The 24,369-nt window shown below is 41.6% G+C and overlaps 1 protein-coding gene across 1 annotated transcript; it reads left to right on the top strand.

The window, feature by feature from the left end:
* Nucleotides 1-303: 303 nt before the first annotated feature.
* Nucleotides 304-20,623, top strand: sema3h (sema domain, immunoglobulin domain (Ig), short basic domain, secreted, (semaphorin) 3H). The gene is made up of 10 exons (XM_080443462.1): nucleotides 304-367; nucleotides 9,324-9,468; nucleotides 9,654-9,743; nucleotides 10,075-10,204; nucleotides 10,504-10,592; nucleotides 15,477-15,518; nucleotides 16,550-16,704; nucleotides 19,204-19,265; nucleotides 19,746-19,888; nucleotides 19,973-20,623. Exons 2-10 carry the CDS (start codon nucleotides 9,361-9,363, stop codon nucleotides 20,420-20,422), a joined length of 1,269 nt encoding a protein of 422 aa, XP_080299588.1. The 5' UTR covers nucleotides 304-367; nucleotides 9,324-9,360; the 3' UTR covers nucleotides 20,423-20,623.
* Nucleotides 20,624-24,369: the final 3,746 nt, after the last annotated feature.

The following is a 24,369-nucleotide window of genomic DNA, read 5'->3' as shown; positions in this document are numbered from 1 at the left end:
CACACACACACACACACACACACACACGCACACGCACACGCACACGCACACGCACACGCACACGCACACGCACACACACACACAGACACACACAGACAGAAAAAAGACACATGCTGAAATACCCTCACACACAGGCACACATACACGTATGCAAACATGCCTCTTAAAGTCATGTGATGTTACATACAATACATGTCTTAATGTTTATTATCATACAGTTGCTAATCTATTTTGTGACCCTTCTTTATCCCACTCACTCTTTTGTTCTCTCTCTTTCCCATCATTCCCTCCATCCAGAGGACATCTTCATCTTACATGGTAAAGACAAGAAGAGTCCTCTCATCTATGGCCTGTTTACAACATCAAGGTATGTACAGAACTAGAGTAAAGTTCAGAGCAGTGGAATAGCACACTTCATTTAGATATCTATATCTAAAAGGACTGAGGCTATATAGTAGAGATGTATTAGAGATCTAGTAGACTGACTGATATAATGGGCTGATAGCTCTTCCATAGCATCATAATGCTTATTCCTGCTCCATCTAAATATATATCTCCATTGATAAAGATTTAAGTACAGTTATATTGTTTTTTATCATGTTTTTTTTTAATTAATTCCTGTATTTTAAATGCATAAAGAAATACAACTTTCAAGCACTGAGTGATATATCGCGAACTATATCGGCCGACATCAGCATATCGATCATCCTCTTCTCTAATATATCAGAATCGGCCTTGAAGACATGAAATTGGTCAACCTCTGCTATTGACAGTTCTGTGTATGTAACGCCCGGGATCTGAACTCGGCTCTCCCGTGTGGAAAGCCAACATCTTAACCACTAAGCCAAAGGGAATGCCAAAAAGAAATGCCAAAAAGAATTTCTTAAATGAGAACATAGAGGCAAACAAAAGCCACCCACAAAAACTGTGGGAGGCGCTACAACAATTATGCTGCAACGGCAAAATTCAGACCAAATCTACAGACATTTGCATTATCTCAAGTGGCCCGCTCACTACCGACAAGCAATTGGTAGCGGACTGTTTTAACAGTTTCTTCACCACCGTTGCAGCCCAGTTGGTAAGCAAACTCCCCCAGCATTCAGGTCTGTATGGCCCAAACCACATCCAAGCTCACTATGAGAAACTAGGGGCTAAAAAAGATTCCTTCTCATTACCTACCCTACTCCTGTAATGACTGATGATGTGCAAAACAAACTCCTCGCCCTACAGCCAAACAAGGCCACCGGCCTTGACAACATCCCCACCAGATTCCTCAGAGATGCAGCGGTCTCTATTGCTCCCATAGTAGCTCACATTACAAACTTATCCATCAGTCGGTGTCACGTCCCACAAGAATTCAAGTTGGCAAGAGTAGTCCCTCTATATAAAAAAGGAAGCAAACTAGACCCTGGCAACTATAGGCCTGTTTCCATCCTTTGTTCCATCTCAAAGGTCATAGAGCGATTAATCCAAGAACAAATCAACAGCTACCTCAGCGAGCGTAAACTGTTGTTTGAATTCCAATCGGGCTTCAGAACATCCCACTCCACTGACACATGCCTACTGTATTTGACCGATTACATCAAACGTGAGGTAGACTCGGGCAAATACTGTGGCATGGTCATGCTGGACCTCCAAAAGGCGTTTGACACTGTAAACCACTCAATTCTACTTGATAAGCTGAAGGCGATTGGTTTTGATTGCACATCACTAATTTGGATGAGATCTTACTTGGAGGGTAGAGAACAAGTGGTTGACATAAACGGAACCATGTCCTCATCCCTCCCGGTGAGCTGCGGGGTTCCTCAAGGCAGCATTCTAGGGCCGTTACTGTTCCTTCTATACATTAACGACATGAATGCTGCCTGTAACTGCAAACTGTTCCTGTTCGCTGATGACTCTGCACTCCTGATCTCGGGTGAGGACAAGTTGCAAGTTGAGGAAGCTCTCAGCTCTGAACTCTCAAAAATCCGTACCTGGCTTACCGATAAGAAACTGTCACTACACCTTGGGAAAACTGAATCCATTCTCTTTGGGACCAAACATTCCCTCAGTAAAATGAAGGTAAATGACTTCAAGGTCAAAGTCGATGACACAATCATCACTAGCAAAGAAGAGATTACCTATTTGGGATGTATTCTTGACAAATACCTGACAGGTGAAAGCATGGCAACAAAGGTGGTCAAAAGAGTAAACCAGAGAACCAGATTTATGGGCAAAGTTTCCTCTTTTGTCAACCCCCAGGCCCTCAGGACCCTCTCAGGGGCCCTGATTCAGCCCCCTTTTGACTATGCTTGCTCCTCTTGGTACTCCAACACCTCAGTGTCAATGAAGACTAAGCTTCAAACCTCCCAAAACAAACTGATTCGACTACATCTCGGACTGGGGCCCATGACCCACCTCTCTCCCACTCACTTTGCTAGCCTAGGCTGGCTCAGGGTGGAAGACAGGGTTAAACAACAAAAAATGGGACTGGTCTTCAAAATTGTAAATGCAGATTTGCCCGAAATGCCCCCTATACCCGCATATCTGTATAAATACCTCCAAAAAGTTAGTGACACCCACAGTCACGAAACTAGAGGGAGCGTAAACAGCAATCTGGTACCACCCACCCATAAAACAAACATGGACAAATTCTCCTTCTACAGCACAGCCACCAAGGTATGGAATAGTCTAACCCCATCCCTCAAAAAATGCAGTTCGCTGGGCCATTCAAAACAGCCCTAAAAGCTCATCTTTCTGGAGGCCAAAAGAGGAGCTAGTACCAGTTTCCCTGTAGACAGACGACCCCCCTACCCCCCTTTTTTTGTATATATTTTTTATTTTTCATGCTTTTTTTGTACATAGTGGTATTTTTTCTCTGTATTTTTATGTTGATTTTTGAACTGTTTGGTTGCTACTATATATGTCTATGAAATTAATTCAAGGACCCCAACGGAAACAAGTCCGCAAGGACTTTTTTGGTCGGACCTTTTAGACAAAAGTATTATAAATGTAACTGTGTTGTTTTACATTCTTTTGCCTAATAAATAATTCAATCAATCAATCAAAATTCCCTTTAGCTTGGGGGAGATATTAGACTTTCAGGCCATCAGGCTGAGGTTATGAGGCACTCTGCTACATGTACAGTAAAATATAGTTAATGTGGTCCTCCTCATTGAGTTGAACTGTAAGAACACAGTTGCGAATTAATAATTGGGGCTTATGTCACCATCTGCTCCGTCCCTTAGCCATATCAAAGCTCTCATAACAGTTGGATCATATCTCGGTAGTTATGAGACACATACTGTAGTAAGATGTGAGTCCCGATAGTGAATCCCAAAGTGCCTGGAGACACGTGGAAAACACATGGCATTATAAACAACCGACACAAGAGATGATGGGAAAACTACCCCTTGAAGTCATGCAAAATTATACTGCAATTATATTTCAAAATGTTATCTGGAGTGGCTCACAATGAGTGCAGGGAGTACAGTCAAGCCACCAATATCCATGACTCATTATAACTGCAAACGGCTTGGAAACACCACAACAATGCAAAGCAAAAAACCAGGACAGTGATCAAGGGAAAGGCTTTTAGCAGTCCGTGGGTTTCCTCTCTCTTGCATTGTGGCGGTGAATAATGGTACAGCAGTCAGGGACAGTTCATAGTCATAGTGAGGTTTTAATGCATTGCGTTGTATGTTGTATTGTGGCGTTGTATTCCATGAAATAATATGGTGACGGATGGTGAGGGAAATATATAATAGCCACTAACCCCCCATTAGAGAGGGATCATGTGAACACTTATCATCCATGATGTCACCATGATGTCATGCAGTATTGTACTCAGTAGGTCAAGTTCTTCCTTTGTGTTCGCTGTGGTCTGGTCTCTTGATGCGTTCCGCCAGGATGAATTGTAATCACGTTCATTTGTGGGGTTTCTGTTTTTAAGAGACATTGAGAAAAAACAATTATGATTCACTTCACTGCCATCGCCGCAAACCTACACTAGTAAAGGAAATATATGGGACATGTCTTTATGCATGGAATGAATTGGACAATCATTAAATCCACTTTATATCAAAGTCTGCTATTCACCATGGACTCATGCTTTAATGTGGACACCATGTGTTAACTGAAATACTTGCAGATGCTTTTAAAAGTTCTTCTGAAGAATCTATCTCTTATTTTGAAAGTTCTATTCCAAATCATTATACTGTACAGTATGTGCAATTTAGAGGGAGAGATCATTAGCTGATCTTAGTTATTCGGTATCTCTGAAATATTCATGAATTCAGGATGTAAGTGTTAGCATTTTGCCAAGTAAGGACTTAAGTTATCTACTGTCCTTTAAACTGCACCATAATACATTCAAAATTTTGGCTACCAATGATTTTGAGTTTGTGTCCCAGTTTTCACGAAATGAACATCTAATGTTAGAGCGATAGTATTACTTTATTCAGGGCTTTGTACAATTTAAAATCTTTAAACTATCACCCGCTGTATTGTACAATATCATGTAATTTATTATATGACGCTGTTAACTTCTGCCTTATGGTGAACACATGCATGATGACCGCAAGCCCTCTGTGAAACATGTGAGTGCTCATCCCGTTGATGTCATGCTGCATGGTGTTTTATTGGGTATTAATCTGTGGCACTTGTTCATTGTGTCAAACACGACTGCACTCCCGCTTATTACATATTTCAGGTCAGTTATAATTATTAATATTATCATTAACATTATTATTTATTATTATTATTATTAAAACATTACTGCCTCTATTAAGCCCTCTGTATTCTCGTTCAACTCTTGAGTCTTAATAGCAGAGGGAGTGAACTATCAGCACATCAGGCACACTGTAGGAGATATTGTGGGGAACTCATCAGCCCACAAAGACTGTAAATGTGAAATGGTGCATTTAATGGTTAATGATGCATTTATATTGCACCGTTATATAAAGCGCTTTACAAGTGCATTACAATGTGCACAATTCACCGATTCACCCACACCATGCGCACTAATGTAAATGACCTTTTTCTTCTTTCACTTCAATCACTTGTGCGATACACATATGTCCCCATCTCTCTTTTTTACGGAGACTGAGCATCCTGCTGATGTTATAAATACGATTATTGTCTCCGCCAGGCCGAAAGGCATGGCGAGAGAGTATGTTTTACCCCCTGTCCGTCCGTGTGTCCGTTTGTTTGTGTGTCCGTGTGTCCGTGTGTCCGTCCGTCCATCTGTCTGTGAACAGCTAATCTCAGGCACCGTTGGCCCGGTCGCTGCGAAACTGTGCACACACACTCCCTGGATGCCAATTCAGAACCTCTGCCACATGGGCCTGTTATAGCGCCACCAGGAGACCGATTTGTGCAAAACCCATTTTTTACTCCTACAGATTTTATCCAAACATCACACAAATCGGTACACAGTATCTCTATAGTCATGTGATCAACACGGATCTGTCTGATTTTCCACATTCCATCCTGATTGGCTAAGGTTGGCTTCCAAAGTTTGCAGGATTGGTCCATTTTGAACAAAATGCCTCAAATCATGAACGCAGCGTGCGATTTCCGTGAAATTTCACACGCACATTCCCACTAGGCCGAGGAACAAATGCCACTTGAATGTTTTCAAATCAGCCTCATGGTGGCGCTATAAAAGGCCAATTTGCATTTTTAAGTGTAGCTGCACCATCTGCGTGAAACTTTGCACGCATACTCCCTAGAGGCCAAGGAAAAACATCTGCCCTGCATTTTTCACATTAGCCTTTTATAGCGCCACCAGGAGGCCGACTTATGTAAAACACATATTTTGAGATTAAGCTTTCATATTTTATCCAAATTTCACGCAAATCGGTACACATGATCTCTATAGTCATGTGATCAAGATGGGTCTATTTGATTTTTCATATTCCATCCTGATTGGCTAACATTGACATCTAAAGTTTGCAGGAGTGGCCTGTTTTGAACAAAATGCCGCAAATCATGAACGCAGCGTCCGATTGTGGTGGAACTTTGCACGCACATTCGCACTACGTTGAAGAACAAACGCCACCCTTTTCACATTGCCCTATTATAGCGCCACCAGGAGGCCGATTCTTATTTTTTATATTACTCCTACACATTTTGTCCAAACATCATGCAAATCAGTACACATTATCTCTATAGTCAAGTGATCAAGATGGTTCCGTCCGAATTTTTATATTCCATCCTGATTGGCAAATTCTGAACATTGCTGGCCCACAATAACCTACCTGACCTGGCGGAGACCTGTGCTCCGAGGAGCACTTTTTCTAGTTTTGTGTTGTGTCTCTCTTCGGTTCGGTATGGGGCACATACCGTTAACAAACCACTCTCTGTACAACCGATAGTGAACATGCATTATCCCAACAGCACAAACACTGCACGGAGGGTCTCCATTTTCATTTCTGGGAAGAATACAACTTACATAATTGAACTTGAAAATGAACAAACGCACCCACATGCCATCTTCTATGCAAACAGACAGTGAAAGTAAACATCTTCCTGACATTACAGAGTCATGACTTTGAATGGTACGTTCTCTGCTTTCAGTTGTGGGTTCCATACAGAACCACAGACCATCTCCTTTATGATTTATGGCATACATAGATCCATGCTAAGAGACATAGATGGAGCTCATATGAGCGTTCATCACTGTGCTGGCGTCGCCGGGGCTGCGTTACATTGTGCTGTTTTGTCTCTGTTGTACAATGTGTTGACGTGAAGAGTGTTTTATAGCTGTGGCTAATATGATAGCATGATATATGCGTTTGCTGTTCTGGAGTTTGGCCAAGTGTATCAGTTATACATAATAGAATATAGAGATAGACAGGGTGTGTGTGTGCGTGTATGTGTGTGTGTGTGTGTGTGTGAGAGAGAGAGAGAGAGAGAGAGAGAGAGAGATAGGGAGAGAGAGAGAGAGAGAGAGAGTGTGTGTAGTGATAATTAATGGAGATACAGCAGCATTCATACAATTTACATTGTAGATCTACAGTATGCAGTATTTCACTTTATTTTGAGACCTTCTTCAGAGCATCACCTCACATGATTCAATCATGGACAGACAGGTAAAAATAACCAATCCCATTCTAATCATTGGCAGTATGCAATACATGTATGCACACCCTGGTGGTAGGTTATTAATTCATTTATTTTACTAGGAACAGTGCACCTTAATCAACATTTCAGTTTTCATCAACACAATATCTGATCAAGCTCTACAGTACAGCACATTACATATACGTACATTCATACATACATACAGTATATACTGTACAATAAGTGCACACACACAGTCACACACACACACACACACACACGCGCACACACACACACACACACACACACACACACACACACACACACACGCGCGCACACACACACACGCAACTTTATTTTTGGATGGACTGTGGCCGGCAGGAAGATTTAAACCGAGATTAAGCCTCATATTGTCATGTGTGCATGTGTGTCCCATCCCTGTGTGTGCATTCGTGCAATTACTGTACTGTATGTCTCTGTGTCTGTGGTTATGTTTTATGTATCTGTGTCTATGTATGGGACATGGGGGAGAGTTCACCACGGGTCATCAGCTCAGTGTACACAGAGAGACTGTCTGTCTGCGTGAATAGACTGAGACGCTTTTATGACGTCCAGCACGCTCTCCATTACCGCCTACAATGTGCTCATGTGTTAGGATGACTGGACGAGACAGTCATAGCATGAAAAGTGAGAAAACAGCATATCATTTATTAAACAGAAAGAAAGTCATTCACAGTCAAGGACACGGTCAAATACTGAGTGTTCATTTAACCACTTTCAACCTGGCGTCCGCATTTTGGGCATGTCATTATAGGCGAAGATTGTGAAATAAAGATATTGTGAAAAAACATTTTCCAATAGCCGATCTACAAGATTACAACGCGTCACATGGTGAGCTTTTAGATCGGCTATTTGTAGATCGACTACTATTTTCTGACACAATGGTGTCCAAATGGAACCAAATGGAACCACAAGGGTCCATTTGGGTCCAAATTACATTTTGACACTATAGTTACAAATGGATGAATGAACACTGAGGATTTTACTATGTAGACAGACAGACATTATTCTGATAGACTGACATTTAAAGAGACAGGCAGACAAACATACATGCAGTATCAATAAGACAGAGGAGCACATGCCCACGTACGTTGACAACCAGACAGTCCAGAGAGACGGGTACAGTAGGAAGACTAATGTACACACACACAGTGATGCCGACATGTAGGGAGACAGGCTCAGATTGATGAGGAGAAAACTGATTATAACGAGGCAGATTTCTGAAAGCTTCAGTGAATATCACATGCAAACTGACAGCATGCCTCCTGCAGCTGCCCTGGGAAACGTGACAACTTCTCAGAATAGCCCCGTCTTTTTAGCTGAATTCCAGACTTCCACGGTAGCAGCAGTAGTATGACAGCACTTGGCACTGACGAACAGGGAGTTGGTCGACTTCTGGGGTTTGGAATGGGGTGTGGAATGTTCACTTGGTATATGGACAAACTTCTGAGGTATCACCCAGGGTGGGGCCCTCCCTGCAGAAACTGGAACGCACGAAAAGGTCAAGAAACGTTGACATAATAAACATGGATATGATAGTGGAAATGATCCTTTTCACGGATATATACTTACTTTCCACAATCTACACAGATTCTAGATAGTAGAACCACATGTGAAAGTAACTAGTTAGGACAGCATTGTCTGTAGAAGGGTCTACAATCAAATGTACAATATTGAAAATATTGTGTTTGAATAATACAAATGACATACAGTGAAATAAATTAAATGCAAATCCAAATCAACTATGAACATCCATTATGTTGATGTCACATGTCAAACTCACATTCATGCCTTTAATGGAAGAAAACTCGAGCAGAACTAGGCTCTAGGGTGGGGCTGCCTTGACCTGGTCAAACAGTGGAAACTGATTCACACATTTGGACTGCCAAAGCTTTCCGCATGTTAAGTACAGTATATTTGATGCATTGAGCCCATACATTCCAGCTGAATTGTGGGTTGGCACTTAATAATTGGAATTACACTTATTATATTTTCACTTTCTTGGCAGTTAAAGATCTCAGCTCATGAATACGTTGAAGATACTGAAAGCCACTTTAATATTCATGCTGGATAGATAATAAATACACATTTTATATGGAATATGATTATTGACACCATGTGTCCCTCTCTCCTTCTCTCTCTCTACACCCCCCCTTTCCCGCTCTTTCTGTCTCTACACTCTTCCTCCCTTCTTCTCTACGTCTATCTCTCTACAGTGATATTCTGAATGGATCAGCAGTGTGTGTGTACAGGATGGAGGATGTTGTTCGGGCCTTCAAAGGTAACTTCCTGCACAAGGAGGGACCTCAGTACAAGTGGGCGGAGTTTACAGGCAGGGTGCCCTACCCACGACCCGGAACTGTAAGCTTTCCTTAAACTTCCCGTATTCATTTAATCTTAAGTTAACTTGTTTTATTGTCTGACAATAGATACTGTACTGTATGTGGTGCAATATTGTCACTGTGTGTGACTACACTCTTTAGTGGTAAATAATCAGGTTGGTGAACTATGAACTATAAACTAAATCACCTCTCCCCCCCACCCAGTGTCCCAGCACTACATATGGTAGTTACAGTTCCACCAGAGAGTACCCTGATGATGTCATCTTCTTCAGCAGGACACACCCTCTGCTCCAGGTTCCACTGACATTGCACTTTATTCAAATATATATACTGGATTAATTTATCTGTGACCTAGTTTATATTGTGGCATATAAAGAGACATTTGTTTCCACAATGTTTCTATGTTTAGCCTGTTTTTAAACAGGGATTGTCACATTACATTAGTCCTCAGTATACACACACCTCAAGATGTTTTTTTCTTTAAATCATTTAAGTTGCCGTGCCTAGTAAAATTTTACAAAAAATTACAAGCACCTTTAAGAATGAGGCCAATGAGATGCAGCATCTTCTGTTTGATAATTGTTTAATGAGCACTATTAAAAACCCATGCTTGCTCGTCCTACAGGAGAGTGTGCTGCCGTTGGGTGAGCGCCCCCTTCTGGTCAGAGTGGGAGTTCACTATAAGTTCAGCAAACTGCTGGTGGACAGAGTTGAGGCAGTGGACGGAACCTATGATGTACTCTTCATTGGCACAGGTAGAGAGAGAGAGAGAGAGAGAGAGAGAGAGAGAGAGAGAGAGAGAGAGAGCGAGAGGTGTGTGTGTGTGTGTGTGTGTGTGTGTGTGTGTGTGTGTGTGTGTGTGTGTGTGTGTGTGTGTGTGTGTGTGTGTGTGTGTGTGTGTGTGTGTGTGTGTGCGTGTGTGTTCTTTTCGGCAAGCGACACCATCGTGTGATGGGGTATGAATTGAGCTTAACTGTGAGCATGTTTTCTTGTTCTAAACAGTGTGTCTGAATGTCTGTCTAACAAGTTACCTCCCACGCTCTCTGTCCGTCAGACTCAGGGCTGGTGTTGAAGTCCATCTATCTGCCCAGAGAGCATGGAGAGGGCCAGGAGGTCACACTCGAACAGCTACAGGTCTTCCAGGTATAGTATATTGTGCTGTATGTATACCGTATTTGGTCGCAGCACAATTTACGGTACACTAATTTGACATAATAAGCCGTTATTACAAATAATGTGTTTCTTATTAGCAATAATGTTTTTTTATTAGAAAGAAACAAACGTTGTTATACCCTTATTTTCCACTATTATCCCTTAATTATGTTCTAATTAGAAATTGAATGAAACGTAACAAAAGGCGTTATTAGAAATGGTGTTCTCTGCTGTTAGAAACAAACACAGTTATACGCTAATTATGGAACATAATTCCTAGAGGCTAACAAAGCCTAATAAGACCTAACAAAGCCTAAGAAGATGTTATTTCCACTTACTTGACCGTCACATTACAACCCCGCAACTACTAACTACACAATGTGATGTTAGGCTACTATTAGTCTACTGTAAGGGTTTCGTTAGAACAAATGTGTTCTTTATTAGGCCTTTATTTAATGTTATTTCCACTTACTTCAAGTTACTTTACATCTAATTACAACAGAACTGTACCGTAAATTGTACATCAGCCATTCTGGGCTAACTTCATGACCCATTATACTTCTGCCTACCTTTTTGCTTAATACAAATTAATATGTTGTTATTAGGAACACATTACCTCTCATTACTACAGAACTGTACCGTAAATTGTACACCAGCTATTCCGTGCTAACGTCATGACACATTATACTTCTGCCTACCTTTTTGCTTAATAAAAATTAATATGTTGTTATTAGGAACACATTACCTCTCATTACTACAGAACTGTACCGTAAATTGTACACCAGCTATTCCGTGCTAACGTCACGACACATTATACTTCTGCCTACCTTTTTGCTTAATAAAAATTAATATGTTGTTATTAGGAACACATTACCTCTCATTACTACAGAACTGTACTGTAAATTGTACACCAGCTATTCCGGGCTAACGTCATGACACATTATACTTCTGCCTACCTTTTTGCTTAATAAAAATTAATATGTTGTTATTAGGAACACATTAGCTCTCATTACTACAGAACTGTACCGTAAATTGTACACCAGCCAGTCCATGCTAACGTCATGAAAGGAGAATGCATGCTCGTTATATATCAGGTGAAGACAAAATAGCCTAAACACATCCTAGTGGCTGGTTGCTGTATAGATCATAACATCAACTCGGAAAGCTTAATAAATTGAAACAATTGCTGCAGCTTATTATTTTATTTTCACTCACTGCAAAATAAGCCATTTTGACAATGAAATCCAGTATTATGGACATATATAAAATATATATATTTCTTTTAAGCTTTGCCACTCCAAGCACTTTAGGAAAAAAAAATGTAAGGACACTAAAACAAACCTTGACAATTAACAATGAAACATTTCTCTGACAAACGTTGAATAAAATATATAAAACAAGTGTCCGAAAGTCTTTATATTCCAAAACGATCCCGGTGTTGCTTCTCACACTGGACATTAGCTCAGCTAGCATGAGGCTAACAGTACACCAGTGTAACTCGAGACGCCTGCTTACTACAGTAACGTTAAAACCAGGACTCGTCTTGACTCCAAACAGGATAAATATTAAACACTATCAATACAGATGAGTAAACTCAATCATCACTTATGCACTAAGTGGTACGATTGTCACGTAATGCTCCCGTTTAAACTTTACATACACATATGAGTCCTTCAGACACACCAAAACCGCTTCCTCTAAAATTGTCTAAGCACACACACATCATCAGCTCCTCCCGCCCCCCAACCAATCACATGCTTGGAAAAGTGATGGACCGTCATAAAGACCAATCAGTCAACAAGTTAGATAGCCCCTACGGAACCTCTCCCTCCGCTGTATAGCTCTGAGATGAGGTTCCTCGTTTCTCTGTGCCGTTTTAGCAGGACATTGTCGCACATTTTCCACTTTAAATTTTTCCTACCCCTTTCTGCACATCGTATCCAAAAAGTAGGTTTTCTGCCATGCTCTAAGATGTTTTAAGTTCTAGCGCACAATAAAAGCTATCCAACGAGTTGAAAAAAGTATTTAATTCGCCTCTGTCCTCAGCCGGTTCCATAATATTTTGCATTAGAAGATGCAATTCAACATTTGACCAGTAGGGGAATCAGCAATGTTATGTCTACGGGCGCAACTCTTGCGCAATGTCTTAAAAACATGTAACCGGATGAGGACAGAGGCGAATTAAATACTTTATTCAACTCGTTGAATAGCTTTTATTGTGCGCTAGAACTTAAAACATCTGAGAGCATGGCAGAAAACCTTTACTTTTTGGATACGATGTGCAGAAAGGGGTAAGAAACATGTAAAGTGGAAAATGTGCGACAATGTCCTGCTAAAACGGCACAGAGAAACGAGGAACCTCATCTCGGAGCTATACAGCGGAGGGAGAGTTTCCGTAGGGGCTATCTAACTTGTTGACTGATTGGTCTTTATGACGGTCCATCACTTTTCCAAGCATATGATTGGTTGGGGGGCGGGACGTGCTGGGATGTGTGTGTGCGCTTAGCCAATTTTAGAGGAAGTGGTTTTGGTGTGTCTGAAGGACTCATACGTGTATGTAAACGGGAGCATTACGTGACAATCGTACCACTTAGTGCATAAGTGATGAATGAGTTTACTCATCTGTATTGATAGTGTTTAATATTTATCCTGTTTGGAGTCAAGACGAGTCCTGGTTTTAACGTTACTGTAGTAAGCAGGCGTCTCGAGTTACACTGGTGTTAGCCTCATGCTAGCTGAGCTAATGTCCAGTGTGAGAAGCAACACCGGGATCGTTTTGGAATATAAAGACTTTCGGACACTTGTTTTATATATTTTATTCAACGTTTGTCAGAGAAATGTTTTATTGTTAATTGTCAAGGTTTGTTTTAGTGTCCTTAATTTTTTTTCCTAAAGTGCTTGGAGTGGCAAAGCTTAAAAGAAATATGTCCATAATACTGGATTTCATTGTCAAAATGGCTTATTTTGCAGTGAGTGAAAATAAAATAATAAGCCGCAGCAATTGTTTCAATTTATTAAGCTTTCCGAGTTGATGTTATGATCTATACAGCAACCAGCCACTAGGATGTGTTTAGGCTATTTTGTCTTATTTAACGAGCATTTTGATATATAACGACGTTCATGACGTTAGCACGGACTGGCTGGTGTACAATTTACGGTACAGTTCTGTAGTAATGAGAGGTAATGTGTTCCTAATAACAACATATTAATTTTTATTAAGCAAAATGGTAGGCAGAAGTATAATGTGTCATGCCGTTAGCACGGAATAGCTGGTGTACAATTTACGGTACAGTTCTGTAGTAATGAGAGGTAATGTGTTCCTAATAACAACATATTAATTTTTATTAAGCAAAAAGGTAGGCAGAAGTATAATGTGTCATGCCGTTAGCACGGAATAGCTGGTGTACAATTTACGGTACAGTTCTGTGGTAATGAGAGGTAATTTGTTCCTAATAACAACAAAATATTTTTGATTAAGCAAAAAGGTAGGCACTGGCAGAAGTATAATAGGTCATGAAGTTAGCCCAGAATGGCTGATGTACAATTTACGGTACAGTTTTGTTGTAATTAGATGTAAAGTAACTTGAAGTAAGTGGAAATAACATTAAATAAACTCCTAATAAAGAACACATTTGTTCTAACGAAACCCTTACAGTAGACTAATAGTAGCCTAACATCACATCGTGTAGTTAGTAGTTGCGGGGTTGTAATGTGACGGTCAAGTAAGTGGAACTGGAAATAACATCTTATTAGGCTTTGTTAGATCTTATTAGGCTTTGTTAGCCTCTAGGAATTATGTTCCATAATTAGCGTATAACTGTGTTTGTTTGTTTCTGTCTAATAGTAGAGAACACCATTTCTAATAACGCCTTTTGTTACGTTTCATTCAATTTCTAATTAGAACATAATTAAGGGATAATAGTGGAAAATAAGGGTATAACAACGTTTGTTTCTTCCTAATAAAAAAACATTATTGCTAATAAGAAACACATTATTTGTAATAACGGCTTATTATGTCAAATTAGTGTACCGTAAATTGTGCTGCGACCCAGTATTTTATATACTATTATACAGTATACACATAATATGCTAATTCAAATTATAGATGGCATTTTGCGATGATTACAATTACAATTATTTTGAATGCTTCCGTATAAGTGAATTCTCCAATGCATCCATTATATCATCATATCCTGTCACATGCATGCTGCGTTCAAGTCATGTCGGATATAAAATGTACAGTAGATGTAGATGGCCCTCAAAGACTTGTCAGTACGCACACAAGAAAACAAGTATATATTGGGTCTGTTGGCATGCAATTGTGTTTCATGCTTTGCAACAAACCATGATTCCCATTATGGAGGAAATAGTCTTAAACACTTAATTAGTGTGGTTGCTATATCCCCCAGTGCCACAACTCAGTGCTATTCCGTTCAATAGAGCACTTTTTTTTATCCGGAGTTCATGAGAGGAAAAGACCAAACACTTTATGCCTGTGGTGAAGTGGTGCTGGCGTTGTTGTGCTGCTTTGCATTTGAAAAGAACAAGTGTCGTGAAACCATCCAATCATTTTAAATGATGGCTGCTTGGTATGCAAGGCTAAAATTCAGACCAGCCTTTGATTTCTATCTCTGAATGCTGTGGGAATCTTTTTATAATGTGCTTCTTCGTCTTTGGTTGAGAGACACGGCCAAAGATCTTTTATATAAATTTAGTTGGACAATTCTAGGTTGTTTTTGTCTGTCTGTCTGCTTGTCTGTCTATCTGTCTGTCTCTGTCTTGTTTTTGTGAGAGACAACCTCTTTTTTCTGTTGAGTGAATTCAAACTCGATGTGTTTGTCACAAACTTCCTCTCTGCCTACTTCTACCTTGCAGCACAAATCACCGGTGACAGCCATGACTCTTTCAAAGAAGAAGGTAAGAGAACACACACACACACACACACACACACACACACACACACACACACACACACACACACACACAAACGTGCGTGCGTGCGTGCGCACAAGCGTGCGCACACGTACACACACACACACACACACACACACACACCTCATTTAACACTCAATCTCTCCACCTCGTATCTCCAAGGACAACTTCATCACCAGTTGCTATGGTTACCTAGCTGAGAGCGATGATGAGACGTGGTGTGCACACACATGCATGCACGCGCACGCGCACGCACATACACACACACAAATGCGTGCATGTACCCACACATGCACGCAGCGGAAATACACCTTGCATTGTTAAGGGTGTCTGGCAGTCATGAATAAAAACTAAAGAAACTCACTCAGTCTCATATATAAATGTGTGCACACACACACACACACACACACACACACACACACACACACACACACACACACACACACACACACACACACACACACACACACACACACACACACACACACACACGCACACACACCTATGAACGCACGTATGAACACACATATGAACACATGTATGAACACATGTATGAACATGCTTGCACACACAACCCATTCACTAAGAATCCAACCTCCCCTTTATATTCATAGACACATAAGCACACACACACACACACACACACACACACACACACACACACACACACACACACACACACACACACACACACACACACACACACACACACACACACACACACACACACACACACACACACACACACACACACACACACACACACACATAGACTCCCCACACCCTCGACCTCCAGTCACACAGTTGAGCTGTTTATGTATGACTTGTTGAATAGATGTTATTACTGACTCTCTCCTTGTTAATCTGATGTTCTGAATGTACTCTTCTTTCTTTCTCTCTCTCTCTCAATTCCCTCTCACTTCCGTCTCCCTTCCCATATGGTAAATATCTCTCCTACACCTTCCTGCCTCTCCCACACTTTATCTCCATACCCCCCCTCTCTCTCTCTCCAACAGTGGTTGTTTGTGGGTTCCAGGGAGGGTGTGTCCCAGCTAGCTCTGTACCAGTGTGAGCTGTACGGTCAGGCCTGCGCAGAGTGCTGCCTGGCCAGGGACCCCTACTGCACCTGGGATGGACACGCCTGCAGCCCCTACATGCCCGTCGCACGCAGGTCAGCGACGAATCCTATCCCTCTTTGAGTATCCTAGCGATCCACCTTTGATAAATTACTTATTTATTATGAAAAAGACAGGGAAAGACATGGATGACGGAGTAAAACAAAATCTGTCCTTCTATTTGGAACCAGCGGTGGTTAACTATGGCCACTGGCACTTGGCAGGCCATTTTGTCTCTACACTTTGGGCCTGAACCGCAAAGCTTTCATTAACCAGTGTACCATGTGACCGCAAGTTGACTGTTGACTGCAAAGTTTCGCATCCATTCCAAGACCTAAAAAAAGGATCCAAGCCAAGTGGCGATGTGGGAGATTTTTCTATTTAGAAGTTAGTTTACACCAAGGGCCCTGCCATGTGATATTGTTCACATAATATTACATACAGTGCTCTGAAAAATCCTCACTCTGAGAGTTTAACAAGATGGGGTCTAATAATTACTGTTCCTACGTGGATCTTGGACTTCATGTGGCCAGTCTATGATATCAGTCATCGATGATGTATCCATGACACATGACTTCATATTTGGGCAAGGTTTCGACCTCTCCCCCATAGACTCAAAGTTATCATGCATGTGTGTCCGTGTTCCCCCCCTCGCATATCTTGAGAACCATCCTACCAATTGGCTTCAAAGTCAGTGTGTGTGTGTGTGTCGCCGAGGACCCGAGGGAGTGCCGTGCCCAGTGTGAAGTCAGTTGAATCTGCAGATCTCCAAAAATATCTAGAAATTCACAAATGCCCACATGTGTAGAGCCCTGATGATATCAACATGACATCAGATGCACGGAATCTCTGTGTGCGTGTCCGTGTGTCCCCCGCATATTTCGAGGACCATCCCACCGATCTACTTCAAACCTGCTGTTTAACACAGAGAACCGAGTGGGAAGTCGGTCAGATCAGCAGTTGTCCAGAACTGTCTATAAATGAGCGGATCGATCTTTAACTGCCAAGTACTCTGACAGGTGGCATCCGTTCCGAAAGCATTACATTATAGACTGGCACTCCAAGTACTATGACGATGGGTACTGCACTAAGTCCTCTGACAATGTGTATTGCATAACCTAGGGGCGTGTGTGCCCGACATGCATCGCCCTAGTAAAATAAATGTTAAATATTTCAAAGAATATAAAACACATTATGTAAAAAGAAAATGCGTAAAGGTTCTTCCATGGCCAACTGGCAGCGTGCACAGCTAATTTGGCCTCCTACAGAGCCACGCCCTAGAATGGACCCTATATAAAGGATGTATGCAGGGTGTGGGATAACGTATCCCAGTGCTGCTCGTTGTCATAGCAACACTAGACCATGCTTCTGAATTGGACCCAAAAGTGTGTATTCCCATTCACATACGTAGTCGCCATGTAGAGATTGGAGATGCAAATGCCTTTAAAGGCATTGGATCAATGTTTTTCTCAACCTCATTTTATACTCTGTCTCCTCGCTTTGTGTCTCAGAGGCCGGCTGTGGACAGCTGGAAATTTACCAGCCACAGAGATTACCTCAAAATGTCACTGTCAAACTGCCAATCCATCGAATAAGTCTAATAAGGCCTGTAGGATGATCTCCATATATGGGCATAAAAGGGACAAAGCCTGACAGATACAGAGATCTCCATATATGGGCACAAAAGGGACAACCAAGTGCCCCGAGCGCTTTCAAGGCTGCCTGCCTTTTGCCAAGGCCACCTTGACTGAGAAAATACTGCAAAATTATGTATTTCATTTGGACCGGACTGTCACTTGAATTTAAACGTTTACACTGTGTTAATAAACATCACAGCAATGCCCACACATTATTCCTTATTCACGAAATTAGCGTGTATGTTCGGATTTGATCATAAAGTGTACTTAAACACGTATCGGGTGACTTAAACATGTGGGAAGATGCTGACGTAGCTTCCACTTGGAATTGTTTTATCCTTTGTGCAAAATCAATAGTGGTACAGAGTGCCAAAACTTCATATTAACAACACAATGTTTCAGCATGTATGTAGAGTAGACCATCTGGCTTCTGATTGTAACCATATTAACATGCAGACATTCGCTCCATCATAGAACGCATGTGCGCACCATGCGTGTTGAACGTCCTTTGGATGCTCAGACACTGCAGTCACAAAGCTCCTCACACATCTGGCAAAGTATGAAATGCAATTAAAATATAATTAAATATATTATATTTAGTGCTAGAACTGAAATCGGTAGCTTAACGCTGAATTCACACAGCAGTGTCGAGCGAATGTTCACAGTGCGCACATTCGGCAAATGACAAAAACTGGGCGTGTCTGCGGTTATCGTGTGACATCCTCGTAAAAGAGCGAGTTGTCAGAGCTCTGGTGGTCCGAGCGGATCTAAAGCCAGCAGCTGCCACTGGCTGGGGGGTCTCTAGCCATCCCTAGTGCTGGTGGCATTTCCAACTGGTTTTAATGTCTTTGACCGTAGCTCTGTCTGTCTGTCTGTCTGTCTGTCTGTCTGTCTGTCTGTCTGTCTGTCTGTCTGCAGGAGAAATGCTCGTCATTTAGGGCAGGATGATGACCCTCTGACACAGTGTGTCAGGCAGGGAGGTAAGACAACCACATTTTCTTATCTGGTTCATCAGTGCCACAAATAATAAGATAAGATAAGTAGAGACTGAAGGGTAGGCATTGATGCGCTGGGCTTTATTTAGGACCTGTCGGAGTAATGATCAGACAAACAGTACAGGACCTTTGATTATAATAAGGAAATAATACATCTATTATATTATATGATGTGCTCATTAAAATTACAAAGATATAAAAATAACGAATGGTAAAATATGAAATAATAGAGGTAAAAATAACTAATGGTAAAATATGAAATAATAGAGGTAGGTAACACAAGGACATTTTGTCAAACTGTCTCTCTCTGCCTCTGTCTGTATGTCTCCTCTCTCTCTCTCTCTCTCTCTCTCTCTCTCTCTCTATCTCTCTCTATCTCTCTCTCTCTCTCTCTCTCTCTCTCTCTCTCTCTCTCTCTCTCTCTCTCTCTCTCTCTCTCTCTCTCTCTCTCTCTGTCTGTTCCAGCTGGTTTGCAGGTGGAGGCCGAGCAGAGGGTGATGATGGTTGCCGAGGGCAACAGCACCTACCTGGAGTGCCTGCCGCGATCCCGCCACGCAGCTGTCACCTGGTACAAACAGGCTGGAGAGAACAGTCCTGAGTTACACCAGGTACACACGCACCCACACGTGTGCCAAAATCCAGTCGAAATAGGCGTTCGAAGACTACAAATAATTTTCCCATGTTACCCCCAGGTGGTGTCAGGTGAACAAGTGGTGGTGATTGAACGGGGCGTTCTGATTCGTCGGGCCGAGCTCGTCCATGGCGGCGTCTACCACTGCCAGCTGGAGGAGCACGGCTTCCATTGGACGGCTGTCACCGTCCACCTGTCTGTCTGGAGCGCCTCAGCCAATCGTGTGCCCACCTCCTGGTCCGGATCGTCCACTCAGAACACGGGAACCCAGCCATGGTACCAGGATGTGATGGCGCTCATTCACCCGGGAAACCTTGGCCAACACTGCCGGGCGCTAGGATACCGACCCCCACGCAAAAACCACAGGGAGGGTCAGAGGGGTGAGAAGCCCAACAAGCACGGTGGAGGCAGAGGAGGAGGTGGAGGAAGAGGAGGAGGAGGAGGTGGAGGAAGAGGAGCGGGGAGGAAGAGTAGGAGCAAGCCACAGCAGAGGGCTCCGAGGAGCGCTTAAATGAAATGCAACGTGGAAAGAGCGTGTTTTCAATGACTGTTACACACAACGATCTACACCCACACACACCCACACACACACACACACACACACACACACACACACACACACACACACACACACACACACACACACACACACACACACACACACACACACACACACACACACACACACACACACACACACACACACACACACTGTATATACCCCTACATTCAACACACATTAAGCAAGCAGATAAATTGAGACAATGCACACCTCCTTCGTCGGAGAAACATTGGGTAACTGTTGACTTTACAATGGCCTTATTCCTTTTTGTGTACTAACTTGAAAAGTACTACACAATATTCATGTGTAGTGTTGTACACAATTCTATACTGTAGTACGCAATGTGACAAAATACACAATACAACTGTACAAATGAGTACTTCATGAAAACTACATAGTTTTGGAACCACGTTACAGAATATATGTGGAAGTTTTCAGTACTTTTACCGAAATGTATGCACTGGAATAATGCCATGGTGAAGTGTTACCTATAGAAAGCTACATATTGTACAATACCTACAGTCTACACACACATAGGCTATGAACTGAAAACATCTTTGTTTTCACAATGTCCGATAAAAGACATTGTGAGTAAAAAGACATTGGTAGAAGACTTTAGTTTGAATAGCATGTTGAATGAAGGATGCACACAGCATGTCCAAACCACAGTGTTTAAATGCCATTTTGTCGTGAAGTGGACTTCTGTGGGGCTGTTATGGATTGGGACAGTGTTTCACATCATACAAAAAGTTTTGTTCCACTAAGTGTATGAACGATACTTCCTTTCCTCATCTGATTATTGTCAGTGACATTATACGAACATACCAACACGCCACCTGCCACGACATGCAGGTGGCAGGAGTCACTGAGGAAGACGAAAACAGGACCGGATGGAAACAGATGATCCACTGTGGCGACCCTGATGGGAATTAACCGAAAGAAGAGGAAGAAGACATACGAACATACCAAGCCGTTTACAAAATGTGTCATAAAGATACCAAAAGGGTTGACTTACTAAATATAAGTTAATTCCAAATTCCTAAATTCCAAATTCTTAAATGACTACAAATTACAAAATGTCTGCTGACATTAAAGTAACCCCCTTTATGGAATATGTTGATAGAGGTTATTAGTTATGATGATGGTATTAATCAAAGTAGAAATTATTTCAAGAATGTCAATTATCTTTTCCAGAATGTTTTGGTTGAATTTGAGCATTTATTGGCACATTTCCCCCTCTCAAACAGATGTAAACTGCAGGCAAATGCTTCTAACACTTGCAATGCGAGTTGATCCAGAAAGGTGGGGTCTGACCAAAATATGACTCACCATAACCACTCGAGGAAGAGAGAGAGAGAGAGAGAGAGAGAGAGAGAGAGAGAGAGAGAGAGAGAGAGAGAGAGAGAGAGAGAGAGAGAGAGAGAGAGAGAGAGAGAGAGAGAGAGAGAGAGGATAAAAGGCATGGTAGAGGACTTTGATGTTGATGAGGTCACAAAATGGACTTGACAAGGCCATCTATTTTTGAGTGTTCGTTTGGGTGTAGTAGCAGTGTCCACATGTAGTAAAAATGTAAACCGTTCATTTGTGCCAGGCAAGTCTAGTTGATCTAAGAAAATGTTCTATGCTGCTGTGAGATAAAAGAAAAATGCAGATATCCAAAAACTAATCCTTTCATTAATTAGGAACGAAAACAAAGCTACACTTGACAATGATATTATTGGAGTTTATTCACGTTCATATTAATGTTTGGGAAAGCATTGCCAATACACAACAATATTGTGTAAGTTCTTAAGTAACACATGTGAATACCTAATGAATAACTAATACACATTGTACTTACAGGTGTGTAATGACACAATGTAAATGCAAATAGAATATAATTACAGTATATTTATTACTGTATATTGTACTACCATCTGTTGCATAAACAACAAGTTAATGTTGTTAGTTAATGCATAGGTTACTGTAATGAGTCCATGCAAACTGTAGTGTTATTGTACCGTAACAGTTATTGTACATTCGATGCCCATGTATTTCTGAGTTTAGAAAAATAGTTTTTACAGGTTCAAGAGCGTAAACATTACTTCCTGCTTAGAGGACAACATACCTGTAAACTTTTCTCTGAAGCAAGAGACATGAATAGAGCTCCCATAGAACATTTTAATTTGATATGGTAGGAAAGCAGCCTATGAAGTATAGACCCACCTAATGGATTTATTGAGTTATCTCAGTAAACTCAGTATAGTACATACTGGTTTCTCAAACTATAGTCCTGCGCCCAAAACGGAGCCACGGATTGACACATGACAAGAAATGAAAATATGAAATCCAAAGTCCCTCAACCTTTCTCATTTAATACCTCCAGCTGACAAAAGCTTTAGTACCCTTTCTCTCTGTACTGCAAGGGGGGAGTCTGATGATTTTTCAGGGTCCAGAAAATATACCTTTAGTGCAGAGAATCAGTGGAACCTGCTAGAACAGTGGTGTGCCTGAACCACACCCAGAATGCTTACGGTGGCCTAATGTTTTGTGTGAGTCCACACATGGCATGAGTTATATTTCTACAATTTGGTGTGCCAGAACCTAAAATGTTTGACAATGGCTCATTTCAGTCTGTTTAGATTTAGTTTTAGAAAAGTGGCTGTATATTTTAAAGAATGGGTATTTATTAAACAGGCCCTACAGTATGTACAGAATACATATCTTCACAAGGATCTACTGTACAGTGCATTTGAACATACAAAACCGAGGTGACGTCAGAGATTCTAGACCTTCAGTTGAAAAAGGAACTTGGCTGTATATTGCGAGGGGAAACCTGCTGAAATGGACCTTGTGTACAGAAAAAACACTTTCATTTGAAGAATCTAGGACCTCTGAAAATGAAAAACACGGACTGCATCAATGGGACTCTGTGTTGCCAGGAATTGAGAGACTGTCAGTGTCATTTCAAGGCGCTAAATTGTGATTTGTTCTACCAACAACTTGTTCCGTCTCTATTTAACTTTCTTCTTAGTGCTATTTATTTGTTTAACTTGGAGCAAAGTGGCTTGTTTGTGTGTGTGTGTGTGTGTGTGTGTGTGTGTGTGTGTGTGTGTGTGTGTGTGTGTGTGTGTGTGTGCGTGTGTGTGCGCGTGTATGACCATTTTTTTCCTTCTTGCGGAGGTTAGCATTAATGTTTGCATGTGTGTCTATACGTGCATGTGTTAGTGTGTGTATGTATTTGTGCATGTACGTACTGTAAATCTGTATGTATATCTGTTTGTTTGTATATACAGTACAGTACAGTCACAGTACAGTACTATGTGTGTGAGTGAGTGTGTGCGAGGGTGCAATTGCACTCTTCCACCCATGTCCAGCATGCATCTAGATTCTAGTGTGTGTGTGTGTGTGTGTGTGTGTGTGTGTGTGTGTGTGTGTGTGTGTGTGTGTGTGTGTGTGTGTGTGTGTGTGTGTGTGTGTGTGTGTGTGTGTGTGTGTGTGTGTGTGTGTGTGTGTGTGTGTGTGTGTGTGTGTGTGTGTGTGTGTGTGTTTGACATTACAGTGATCAGAGAGAAAGAGAAATAAATGAAAGTTTAAAAGCCAAGCCAGCAAAGCTGCCAAATGTAGAACTAAGCAGCCGATCTAAAACACTTTTGATGATGTAGGAAAAATAAACCACCTCCCCTCAGAGCTCTGGGAGCCGAGCGGTAATAAGCCCAGAAAATTAAAATGTGGCTGGCCTGGTGGACCACATGAAAGAAGTAACCAATACTGAGCTTGGTCTGTGTGTGTGTGTGTGTGTGTGTGTGTGTGTGTGTGTGTGTGTGTGTGTGTGTGTGTGTGTGTGTGTGTGTGTGTGTGTGTGTGTGTGTGTGTGTGTGTGTGTGTGTGTGTGTGTGTGTGTGTGTGTGTGTGTG

Source organism: Gymnoscopelus braueri, assembly GCF_963280865.1.
Source record: "Gymnoscopelus braueri genome assembly, chromosome: 12".
Taxonomy (NCBI): domain Eukaryota; kingdom Metazoa; phylum Chordata; class Actinopteri; order Myctophiformes; family Myctophidae; genus Gymnoscopelus; species Gymnoscopelus braueri.
The sequence above is the reverse complement of the archived record's forward strand: the minus strand, read 5'-3'. Positions and strand labels throughout refer to the sequence as shown.

Excerpts from the sequence above, each read along its gene's own strand:
- sema3h (XM_080443462.1), top strand. The coding sequence starts at position 9,361 with ATGGAGGATGTTGTTCGGGCCTTCAAAGGTAACTTCCTGCACAAGGAG. Across the intron at positions 10,205-10,503 it reads TGTACTCTTCATTGGCACAG|ACTCAGGGCTGGTGTTGAAG; the intron begins GTAGAGAGAGAG and ends TCTGTCCGTCAG. Across the intron at positions 16,705-19,203 it reads TACATGCCCGTCGCACGCAG|GAGAAATGCTCGTCATTTAG; the intron begins GTCAGCGACGAA and ends GTCTGTCTGCAG.